Source organism: Micrasema longulum, unplaced genomic scaffold, assembly GCF_059751315.1.
Source record: "Micrasema longulum isolate JH-2025_06_02 unplaced genomic scaffold, ASM5975131v1 h1tg000210l, whole genome shotgun sequence".
In the NCBI taxonomy this organism is placed as follows: domain Eukaryota; kingdom Metazoa; phylum Arthropoda; class Insecta; order Trichoptera; family Brachycentridae; genus Micrasema; species Micrasema longulum.
The window spans coordinates 558072-571308 of NW_028277415.1; the positions used below are offsets into that span (position 1 = coordinate 558072).

The window sequence follows — 13237 nt, forward strand, 5'->3', positions numbered from 1 at the left end:
AAGCTTTGATATGTTTTCTACTGAGATAATACAATTATTTAAAAATATTTAAAACTATGATGTATTTTCTACTACGATAAAACAATATACAAAAATATGCAAAACCTGATATGATTAACATACCGGCACAAGAATATGACATTACCCAGTGTTGTCAAAGGAATTTGATAAAAAGCTTTATTTATTTATTTATGTATTTCACAGTTTTAAAATGTACAGAGTTTCTTTGTTTCAGGTCCCGACTAGCTGGGAAATTCCTGTGTTTAGGAAGGACCTTATTTTTTACATGTGTTTCTATTATTTAAATTCAAAGAATAATAATAACATATGAAAAAATCAATATAAATTTAAATTAGAAAACATGCAAGTAATAATAATAATAAAAATTGAATCATAAAAATAAATTAGAAAATATGGCATTAATAGTAAAGAAATGAGACATAATTATTATAAAATAGAAAACATACCGATAATAATAAAAATTGAAGCATAAATACACATTATAAAATATAACATTAGTAATAAAGAAATTAAACAAAAATATAAATTGGAAAACATACCGATAAAGATAAAAATTGAAGCATAAACATAAATTTGAAAATATTTCGTTAGTAATTAAAAATTGAAGAACAAAAATAAATTACAGAATATACCATAATAAGAAAATTAAAGATACGTGTAAATACTAGTATTATTAATAAAAATAAAAAGTAAAAATAAAATATACCTAAAAACAATAAGGAGATATTTGTCAATTAAAAGCAACACAATTTTTGTCGTGAAAATAATAACAGGATATAAAAAGGTCTACCCCTTATCCACTTGCTCACCTTCTTCTTATAAAAATTGAAACTGACAGACGCCTTTATGTCCGGGTCCAACATGTTAAAAAACCTAGGGCCCAATACTGCAAAACGCCTCTAAAAAAAGGCAGTTCTACTTAGAGGTACCCCAAAGTTTATGCTCGTTGCATATCTTGTTTTAATATTTTGTTGTGTTCTATTTTTTATTGAAGACCAGAAATTTGTAAGGACTTCCCTAACATAAAGTTGTCTGACAGTTAGTAAATTTGTTGTTTCAAATAGAGTATGAGAGGGGTAAGTGGATGGCAGTTTTAGCATTATTTTCAATGTTGTTTTTTGGAGAATGACCAATGGATTTAATATGACCTCCGAACAACCACCCCATCCAATTACTCAAATTGCATTATTACAAATTGCAAAATTACACAAAGTATTTACAGTTTTTATTTTTTTATTTCTTATTAATAAATTTCATAAAAGGTACATGTTTAAAAAAAATTCTAAACAGGTCTACTTTTATACATCTTGTAAATGTTATCACTGTAACTCCAAAAAAAGAGACTAACTCTTGTGCTTGGAGAGTGACTTACACTGTTGTTTATTTATAAGATTTTATATAATTTTAAATAAACGAGTATATGAGAGAAAACAAACATAGGATATATAAAGAAAAAAACATAAAACAAAAGTACATTCATACAAATTAAAATTGAATGTAGTTTTTACACGTGTTCAAATTTTTTTTTTGGATTTACTTAAAATTCATTTATTGATGTATTATTTTTAATAGTTTTTAATTAATTGGGGAGATTATTATAATTTTTTACACCTTTGAAGACGAAGCTATTTTGACCATGACTTGTGTGGAATTTAGGAATTTTAATATTATGTTGATATCTGAGTGACTTATTCATCTCAAATCACATCAAGCTAAAAGTTGTAATCATATGTCTTACAAAAGAAATTTGTTACACGTGTGATTTGCACCCCATGTCGGGCCATTTTTAATTTAAAATGACAGATAACGAATTTACTCATCTACACAGTTCAATAGATATAATGATTTGACGTCTAGTTTGTACAAAAGAATTTCATTCATTTAAATTAAAGAAAGCCTTGACTGATCACCGTTGATTAATCTAAATTCTTGTTAATATTACGATATTCGCGCGTCTTCCCAAACGTATCTGGTCCAGAATGCTCGCGCATGACAGGTCCAGCCTTTTGACTCCACGCCGGATGTAAAAAAGGAATTTAATATTTATTATAAATCTTCTTTAATCGTTCCTTCAATTTCCTTAAATGACTGACGTCCAGCCACGTTCGTCTGGACGTTATTATACCCTCTCCAATCACTCTTCACAGAAACACGTGGTTGACATGGCGGCCAAAAAAAACAGTTTCCAGGTGGCATATCATTATCAAAACTAGCAGTTTGATAAGTGGGTTAATAACATACAGTCATACAGTTTATGTCCCATCAGGGCAATATATTAAAAAGAAAAATATGAAATACCGCATAGTGCTTCCCTTCTTCTCCCGTGTCAGAGCATATTAGATAAAAATATTATCTTTGATAAAAAGGAACCCTGTTTAGTACAAGTAATTAGTATTTGGGCACAAGAATAATCATCAATGGTTGAGAAGAGCGTTATTATTGGGTACTCACCGAATTTTGTCCATGTCCATTATTTGAAAACTTAGCGAAATAGCCGCCCTCCTGCTTTGCGCCTTGAGGCCCTGCTACTTTGACCCATAATAAAACCGACAAGAGACACGCACCGTTTCTTGAGGCATAGATAACGGGGTGGCGCGCGCAAAAAATATATGACGAAGTACCTGTCTAGATTTATTCGTCACAACTTCCACGTCGATTTCACCGCGGCAAACGGCTCGGCGTACACGTCTAGTAGCTAGTAGCCACTAAATAAATAAATGGATACTATAAAATATCAAAATAGGTACCGTGTCGAGTGAATTTTTACGGTAGGTATGAAATACCTTGTATATTATTATCAGAATTAAAAAATATAAACGTATTTATGATCGCTAAGCATCTTCTTGAGAGTTTTTGAAGTTGAAGGTTTGTTAATAAGTAGATATGGTTGTGTATTTTCTTAAAAACAGGGTTTTGTGATTTTTTTGTAAACTTAACTGGATTTAATCCTTGTTCAAGATTATAAAAAAAGAAAGAGGATTCAATTTTTTTCGAGAAGGGAATATGGAAGTTTTTTACAATTACAATTTTGATAAAGATGGTGAAATTGAATAAATATGTGTAAACATGAACAGAGGGAGAATATTATTATTACAGGATATGTAAAGTGATCATTTAAAATAGGCGATAAGTCATAAACCCTTTAAATGTCATGTTTTTATATGGCAAACTCAATTGATAGGCTCGAAAGCCAATCGAATCTGAAATCAACTGATCTAAAAAAATATATTACAATTGATTGTTCCTTTTATACCTTTTAACCCATTACCACCTGTATTTCTAGACAACAACAGTTTAACGGTTACTGCAAAATTCAAATATCTAGGGCACATACTGACTGACAATTGTAAAGATGATCAGGACATAGAGAGACAGAGAAGAGCCATCAATGTCAGGGCCTCTATGCTAGCGAGACGCTTCTTTCAATGCAGTAACGAAGTGAAGAAAATCATATTTACTTCGTATTTGACGTCCATGTATACAGCGGAACTTTGGAACAACTATACGCAAGGAGCATGGAATAAATTAAGGGTCACGTATAACAATTCATACAGACAATTATTCGGATTGCCTAGGTACTGCAGTGCCTCTGAAATGTTAACAGCTGGACGAATAAACACCTTCGCTGCCTTACTTCACCAAAGAGCCTGGAGCCTATGGAAACGCCTGAAAAACTCTTATAAAGAAATTCTCCAAGCCACTGCAGGGTGGATCCATTCACCGTTGTTCGAGCGATGGCGCGATATGCTTAGACCACCATAAGTGCTGCAATATAAAATTTTATATTATGTTTATATTTATGTTTATTGTTATATTTATGTTTATTGTTATATTTTTGTTTATATTTATAATTTTGTTCATGTTTATATGGTAGAATTGGCTCTGGCACTATATAGCTATTTTACTGGAATAAAATAAAATAAAATAAAAATAAAAAAAAAATTTACGATATGCATAAAGTTTTAATTATATTTTTAATGAATTATGCCATGCTTTTTGTAATATTTTTATTTAATCTCAATACAGAACTCTTATGGAGATGGGAGAGGTATGTACGTTTTTGTAATTATTTTTAATAAATTATTGTTAAGACAATATCTGCACTAAGGTGTTACTTATTATAAATACTGGATTTAATAAGCCTAACCTACTCTTCCTTATGATAAAATTAGTAAATAATTACTGAATAAATAAAAAATAGTTATTAAATGTCAAATAATTGATACATCATTATAACTTCAAGGGTGGAATGCGGACATTATAGAACAATCAGCCTTTTGAGCGCTGTTAGCGAAATGTATGCAAGAATACTGATTGAGAGAGTAAGAAAAATTAACAAGGATACAGTGTGAGATATACAAGGCGGTTTTATGAATGGAAGAGGATGTATGGGTCAAATATTTGCTTTACGAAACATGACAAGAAATTTTCTTGCTAAAATCAAAAGTTTTTCTGCGCATTTGTCGATCTGCAAAAAGCGATTGATAGAGTTGTCAGAGAAAAATTATGGAAGGTGTTATCGGAGTACGGAGTGAGTGGATATCTGACACGGGCTATTGCTTATCTGTATATAGACAGCACAGCATGTGTAAAGGTAAATGGGTCATAAACATAGTGGATTAAAATTCGTTAAGGAGTCAAACAGGGATGTGTGATGCCACCATGGCTGCTCAACGTATGTATCGGTAACTGCATGAAAGAACTGAAATGCTTAAGAGTGGGAGCAAAACAGGTAGAGGATTTTGTGTGTCTGAGAAGTGTGGTTACAAGGGATGGAACGACAGAAATATATTGAAAGGAGGGTGAGTGCCGGTAACAGAGTTAACGTTGCACTTAAATCAACCCAATCATGCCCAAACACGATATATGTAACATATATATATATACATATATATTTGAGAGGGACCCAAATCAAATGAGCAATCGATATCCTAGCTTTAATTAGATACCCTGGACACCTCACCTCTACCACACCATAATGCTACAAACTTGCATCTATTTTGGTACGGGTTTGCCTACATAGACAGATGCAACAACAAAATAGTATTGGAAATATACAGAGCACATGTACTCTTAGGGATTATAAATAAATAAAAATATGTAACAACGTATTGTATTCATATTATTTTTAAAAAGTAATTTGATCTGTTTTTATGCCCAATAAAGGTTATTAAAATTATTATTTATTATAATTAATTATATTCACAATTTTTCAAACTAATGTCTGTTTGATATTCAAAAAGCATTTAACATTTTATGAATGAGTATCTTTCTATTTATGTATTTATTATTTGACAATAAATCAAAATTATATCGCTTTAATTATTGCTTCATTTTATTTTGGATTCCGCCTCCTGTTATTACGATTTTATCTCAAACATCCGTCCAAATTTCACCACATTTTTAATTTGATAAATATTTTATATCAGCAATTAACTGATTCACATTAACTTAAATGGTAAAGTGTTTATTCTACTTAAAGGTAAAATAAGTATTTATTATTTTTTTGCTAAACACGTTGAATAAATATTACAACTGCGTTTTCGTGTCCAGATCATACATTATTTTTATTATTTGTAAAAAATTGGACGTTCAAACTTAATGGGAATGATGTCTTTAACCAGACAAAGACATACCATAAACCCTTAAGCGGCAATAACTTCTCAAATGTTTTGGAATTTATTTTTTTAAATCGTAATGATCTTAATCTGTTCAACGGCGTTATTTTTGTTTTATTATGATGCATATATTTTACTGTTGTATTTTGACTTACCTTAAAAGCAGTACTCCGTGGTTCTGTTCCTGACGCGGTCTATACCGATCAAAATAAGTCCAAAAACTAAAACTCCAGCGACTACGAATATAATGTTCCAAGAGTTGTACCTAAACCGAAAAGTGTACATATAATAATTACAATTGAAGGACTTTTTTTTTACAAAAAACTGTATAACTGAAATCAGAACGATTTCTTAATAACTAAATAAACATCCTGTTTTAAACATTAATGAAATATTTGGATTGTTTTTCAAAAAATTATTGCAAAATACGGAAAACATGTGTTTCAATATTGTATTCAAATTAATCAAAATGCATAAAAAGTTTTCAATAAATAATATTTTTTGCATTTAATGAGAAAATACTCGAATTTCAGTTAAACATTTTTTGTAAAAAAAACCCTTTAATAAGTTTGTTGATCGTAATTTTTTTTTGTTGATTTAGTTTCATTAGGGGAATAAAAATTGGTTAAATAATTCTGGGAAAAATCACTGAAGACTATTTAAAAAAAAAAATTAAACCACCTTTTAAGAGGAAACTTTCCCAAAATATTATTCGCAATAGCGTCAAGCCGTTAAACGTACTTTTCTGTTTTTATTAGTACGATAGCAAAACAAAAAATATAATTTAATTCCAACGTCATTATGGAAGACAAGGTTTTTTTTAAAGATTTTGTTATGATTTATTTAAACTAACCTTGGATATTTAATTCCATCAGTCACATTCGATATATGTGGCGTTTCCAGGATTGGGCAATTTTCTTCGCACGCTCGATTACAAGTTTCATTTAGTAACGAGAATCCAACAAAACACTCGCAAGTGTCAGGAGCGACGCACGCACCATTTTGACAAGGTTTCGAACAATACGGCTTACAAGAAAAACGGTTTTCACCATCAACGGCAAATCCTTCGTTACACGCGCAACTCTCCGGAGCAATACACGTTCCGTTAACGCAATCATGTTTGCAAAAGGGTTGACAATTATATGGATCTGTCATGCTGCTCAAGTATCCGTCAAAACAAGTACATTTTTCTGGAGCTGAACAATAGCCATGTGTACATTTTGCAGAACAAAGTGGGTTGCAGATATATTTATTGTTTTTGTCATTAGTGACAAATTCGTACGATTCGTTACATTCGCATGCATCAGGACTGTTCGGGAATTCATTTGTACAATTTGGAGTACACATCATTTGATTCACTGTATCTAATGCAAACCCTTCGTTACAAATACAGCGATCGGGCCCGACGCAAACTCCATTACGACAGCCGCTTTTACAGACTGGTTCGCATAAGAGTGTGTTATTATCTGGATGACCATAACCAGGATTACATGTACAATAATCTGGCATTGTACATACTCCGTTAATACAATATGTACTGCAATAAGGTATGCAAAGGTTATGTTCAATGAATCCATGATATGACATGAAACCTACGTTACAAGCACATAAGCTTGGTTCTACACAATATCCATTTTCACACGGATGACCACATATCGGATGACATAAGAAGTGGTTGAACGTATCAAGGTCAAATCCGTGAAAACACGTACATAGCTCATCAGAGGTACAAACAGAGCTCACGCATGGTCGAGAGCATAATGATTCACAGTGTGATGTGTTGTTTAAGCTCAACTTGTACCCTATATTACAACTACAGTTGTTGGGCGAGACACATTGGCCATTCTCGCAATCTGGGTCACACTGTGGCGTGCATGTATACTTGTCGAGAGGATCAATACTAAAACCGGGAAAGCAGGTGCATTCATCAGGCTTAGAACAAAAGCCATTAGTGCATTTAACAGTGCAATTATTTGTTAAGCATTTGTTATCAATAAGTTCATATCCTACATCGCAAGAACATTTGTTAGGAGCTATGCAAAAACCATTTTCGCACGCGTTTGGACACTGTGGAATGCATTTCAAACTATTGGTATCATTTCGAACATATCCAGATAGACACGAGCAAATATTAGGCTTAGAACATATCCCATTGGAACATGGCTGGAGACACTTGGGAGTACATTCATGACTTATATCGTCTAAAAAGTATCCATTACAGCAATTTTTCACATACTTTTTAACGCGATATGTCTGAAAAATAAAACACAATAAATTAGCGACATTTCTAAAGAGAAGCGTATTTTAAGGAACACATTTTATCAATAAATAATTCAATCATCCTTATTGCTATTTATATATTCGCACCTAGTGGTGCATGGGGCACTACGTTGGTACATCAAACTTGATCATTTGTTTCATAATGACAAAGTTATCATTTTACGCTTTCGGTGTACGTTGATACTATGAAATATTGTTGTAAGAATACCCTTTTTAAATAAAGTTTTGGCAACCTTGCGGGAATTAAATCCGAGATCTCATGCATGGAAACAAAATTTGCTTACCACTGTTCTACAAGTCGGACATCAAATACATAACTAAAACAACAGCTTTCTCCTGGGGGTAAAGTCGTGCTTTGAATAGAATGTATATTTGTACGTATAGACTGCATACTATACGTGCCTTGAAAGCACCTAAGTTTTCAAATATTTAACTAGTTATGTTCATCCAAACTCTATCAAAATGGCTTATCATGCTCTTGTATAGTCATATCTTTCTTATGGAATAATTGGATGGGGAAGAGCATATAATAATCATACCAAGCCTTTAAAAATCGTACAAAAACTTATTATTAAAATTATACTTCATAAAGATTCCACTTTTTCATTCAACCAATTATTTCAGGAAGTTGAATTTTTATGCCATGTAATGAATACACACATTTGAACTACAACCTCACCTCTTCTTTCCATCGCCATCAAAGCACCTTGCAAGTATCATATCCAACCTTCACAAGTCATGAGAAGGATCTTCAGAACGCATTCACACATTCAGTTAGCCCTAAAACTCTTAGTTCTCCAACAAGGACCACTCTTTGCCACGAAACACGCGTCATCTCACTCTGTAGATTTCTGTTAATCTACAGTGAGACATTTTTCGGCATTGGACATCTGACAAACAACAGCTGGATATTAATCAACGGATAACTTCTGCACTTTAGTTCACTAACGTTTGCACAAAAAATCACATCAATAATTTATATTATGGGTTGATTTATTTTTGCAATGGATAATTATTTCAAACACCGCTACGCTGCACATTTCAACAGTTTATTCACACCAGAACGCAACACCTCGATTTTAAGCCTCTTCAGCACTCAAAATACAAGTGAAAATCGATAACAAATGCAATAACAGCTTTGTCATCACATTACCTGGATAACCTACATATACAGTACTTCGCACCAAGATACAAGTGTCCTACAAAAAGGAAAACAATCTTCAACGGTTTATCAAGACAAAAACTTAGTCCATTATCGATTACACACACGTGTTAAAAAATTTCACCTGAAATAGTGCAATCACCGCGATCAAGCATGTCAAGATTTTCCATAGAATCCAATACAACATAATATGCAACTCCAACAGTATTGCACATGAAATCGGGAGCATCGTTCTACTGTACATTTCTATCATTCTTCAGTTCAGTTCTAGCGTGTAGTTCAGGTGCAGTCTTTTCAAACCATCATCGCTGCTACGCTCACGCTACCCAACCAAGTGCTGTATCTTATTTGTCATGTAATAAATACGCATTAAACAGCAATCTCGTTTCTTCTGTCAATCTCTAACTGGAGTAGGAGCTCCAACCCTCGGCACCCGAAATTCTACTAGCCAAATGCTGCGTTTTTTTAATTATCTGTTACATGAAGGTAAGGTGATCAATCTTACGTTTTAGATGCCAGTCAAGGATAAAAAAATGTTGCAGTCTTGACAACCCCTTCAATCAACATTTAACATCCACCTTGCACGGAATCGAACACAGAACCTCATGCATGGTAAGCAAATACACTAACCACTTCAACTTCAAAACAAGGCTGACATATCTCCACTCGATTCCCTTATTCCAGATTTTTACCAAAGAGCAGCTAAGCCATCGAGTCGAAAACACTCGTCCAGAGTTCTGGTTCTATTTCACACACAGAAATGTATTCTTCATCAACGATAAACTTTTTCTGGTGCATCTGGCTCACACAGTGACCGCGGTGTAAAATATGTGTTAACGTAGGCATTCTTATCTGACGAACAGCGTTGTCAACCTCCATCAAGCTAAAATCGGCAGATTCTGAAAAATAAATAGTTGGATTCGATTCAACTGGAGTAATTAAACTATGAAAAAAAAGCTGTAGTTTAAGAAACAGTTTTCTTTTTTTTTCATTTTTTCAGCCCGCTTTAAAAACAGTTTAAACTGTTTTTTAAGAAACAGTTTATTACCAGCCTGAGACGGCCCGACAGTTTTACCGCGCTATTCCTTGAGCGGCGGGGAAAGGGGGTGGCTGCTGGTGGTGTCATAAAATTTGCCAATTGTTCAAAATGTTTAAAAACCAGTAGAATTTCCATCGATTTCAACAATCAATAGATTGCTCCCAAAATCGGAAAATCTACCGAAAAATAATTCGGCAACGCTGCTGGCGACGACTATGCTCTCGGCCAAAGCGTTAAGTGGAGAGTTCTGAGCATAGTTAGCAAGAAAGTTCAAATTTAAATATTTTTATTATACACTTACCTCCATTGCTGCTTTATATTTTGGCACATATTGTGTAACTTTGCAGTTAGGAGTTCCTTTTTTACAATTTATATCTATGTATGATTCTAACACCTTCCGAGTGTAAATTTTCCATCTTGCAAAAATCATCCTGGAACACAAAATAATATACCTGATAAAATTATAATTTAAGCACTTACTTTAAGATATTACATCTTTAACAATTTACTTAATAACTATTGTTTAAAAAAAATAAAAAAAATAAAAAATTGATTTATAAACCCTTGCGGATTATTACATTTATTTCACTAAAATAATAAACCATTTTTTATTCATACTGTTGTTGATAAAAATGGAAAATGTGTTAAGTCCCAAAATTGAAAAAAAATTGTCGGTATCAGTATCATGATTTAAATTTGACTTTCTTAATTTGAAAAAAAACAGATTGATGAGATTAAACTTTAAAATTCCTTGTAATGCCTCGATGCGTAAACCAAAAACTATGCAACTGTTTCAAAACAATGTGACACTGTTTTAAGATGCTTAACGTATGGTTGCGAGTTAAGAATAGTACTCGTATGTGGCTATTTTTTTATTTTTCTAAAATTTATTTTCTTTTATTCAGGAAACATACAGTACGGTTACAACTCTAATGGATCAGTTAAGTTTCCATCTATAAATTAATAAAATTATAATTGTATCTTAGGTTATCAATGAACGATTTAAAAAAAAAATAAGTACAAAAAAGAAAAGAAAAAAAAACATAAATAGAAGTAGTTTAAAAATTAAGATCAAAGTAAAAAAGTTGTTAATTTTTTTTTATTTAGTATTTGCCAGTGAAAATATTAGTAAAAATAAAGAAAAAAAATTGTAAAAGTAATTAAAAGGTAAGAATTAAAATAGAAAATGAAAAACATGCTCAGATGCAAAAAAAAACATTTTCAAAAAGGAAAGACAAATATGCACATACATAATATAATATCAGAATTGTTAGAATTACCAGAATTGCCGCCAAGTTTTGTTTATTACAAACGGCAGCTAACTTTTTGTAATATGGGAATTCATACAAAACGCGAAGCTGTTATTTCATTATTTTTTTTACGCTAAATTTTTCATTACAATAAAATATATTCAATCGATAATTTTTGTATTTTAAACAAACATAAAAAAGATTTTTCAAAAACATTTTTGCGTAAGTGTTATAATTTTTAATAATAATAATTTTTAAGGTAATAATTTTTAAGGTGTTCTGTAAAATTGTGGTATCCCACATTTTTGTTGAATCCAGTGAGAGTTAAAGGACTGATATTTATTTTTTTAAATAATTATTGAAAATTCAAAAAATAATATAACTTACGGTATTTGTGTATATCCACAAAGCCCGTCTTCTGCACAACTTTTTTCACAAACAAAAGGGATCAAAATTAAAACAATCACCATATATTTTACTGACGTTTTTTCAACGAAGAAGTTAACACGACCCATGTTTGTTTGACAGACTATTTCGAGATTCAACAGTCACCGAAAATTAGTTTAGATGTTTTTAATATTGTATAATCCGGATATTTGGTTCCATCAGGCAAAAACAATGAATAATACATTACTGTGAGAATTATCCTGGGAGAGTGTTATTGCGAGAACTGTGATAATGTTTCCTGTGACGTGTGCAAATTTTCAGTACAAGTTCTAATATTTGTACCTTAGAGCTCCCGCAGACTACACTTTCTATCGGCCGACAGTTTAGTGGGGCTTTTAATCAGTACGAAGATGTATACAAGTGCGCCTACTAAAACGATCTGGTATCGGTCGATCGCTCAGTTTTATAGGCTTCACGATTGCCTTCTAACTATCCTATCGGTAAACTATCGCCCGATTGCTAAATCAGTATGGCGCTCTTCCTCTTCGCGATAGCTAGGGTCAAAGCACCAGTAAATGACCATTGGTTAATAAAACACAATATAATAAGAATTGCTACACGTGTCCAGTCAAACTATTTTTACACTAGAAACAATGACAAAAGCAGTAGGCGGACACATTTTTTGGTAAGAAACAAATCAGTTTTGAACTGTGAGTTGTCAAAATGTAATAGTGCGTCTTCCCATTATTGTTCTGAGATTGATAGTGTTTTCATTAGGAAAGGTGTGGTAAGTGTTTTATTTGATGCTATTTCTTATGCAATTCTTTGAATGTATCCATATTCTAATGTGTTAGGGTGTTTTATAATGTTATGATGTAACAAAATCAGACTATTATTTTTACTGGGGTAGTAGTGGTCATTCACTGTTGATTCTGCAATTTTTTTAGAGTAATATTAATTATGATTGTAATACTCGTATTTCAACAAAAAGTAAAAGTACTTAGAAAAATTAATGTGTTTTTTATTGTTTTCTCTTATTTTGTACGCTTAAATAATTGAATTTATATCTTTAATGTGGATTTCACTACAAGCTCAACCTTAAACGGTCATTCATTGGTGCTTTGACCCTATAGGCCCTTTTCACACATGCCACGCAAATCTACCCAGCGCGGCGCGGTAATTTTAACGTGTTTACACTACAAAATGCTACACAAGTGTGACACTTTGTAGGGTGAACCCGGTAAATTGCCGCGCCGGGTGGATTTGCGTGGCATGTGTGAAAAGGGCCATAGCTCAGTTCACAGATTATATGCAAGTACAGATGCTACATTTAGAACAACGGTACTGTAACATCATTTTGACAGATACGCCTTACCGTCTGTTCGCAAAGGCGCTAATATCGCATTTAAAAAAATTTAGCGGGAAATTAAAACGTCAAAAATTATTAAGAAATAAAAAATACAGGATTTAAAAACAGGAA

At 32.3% G+C, this 13237-nt stretch overlaps 1 protein-coding gene across 1 annotated transcript in view; it reads right to left on the reverse strand.

Moving 5' to 3' along the window:
• Window positions 1-1442: 1442 nt before the first annotated feature.
• The window catches only part of LOC148283711 (uncharacterized), a 31890-nt gene continuing 20095 nt past the window's right edge, over window positions 1443-13237 (reverse strand). Inside the window, exons 5-8 of the mRNA XM_088243373.1 lie at window positions 11758-11912; window positions 10422-10551; window positions 6493-7892; window positions 1443-5904 (exon numbers count right to left, since the gene is read on the reverse strand). Of these exons, the coding sequence (XP_088099499.1) occupies window positions 5796-5904; window positions 6493-7892; window positions 10422-10551; window positions 11758-11912 (1794 nt within the window). The 3' untranslated portion in view covers window positions 1443-5795. The remainder of the gene's footprint in view (window positions 5905-6492; window positions 7893-10421; window positions 10552-11757; window positions 11913-13237) is intronic.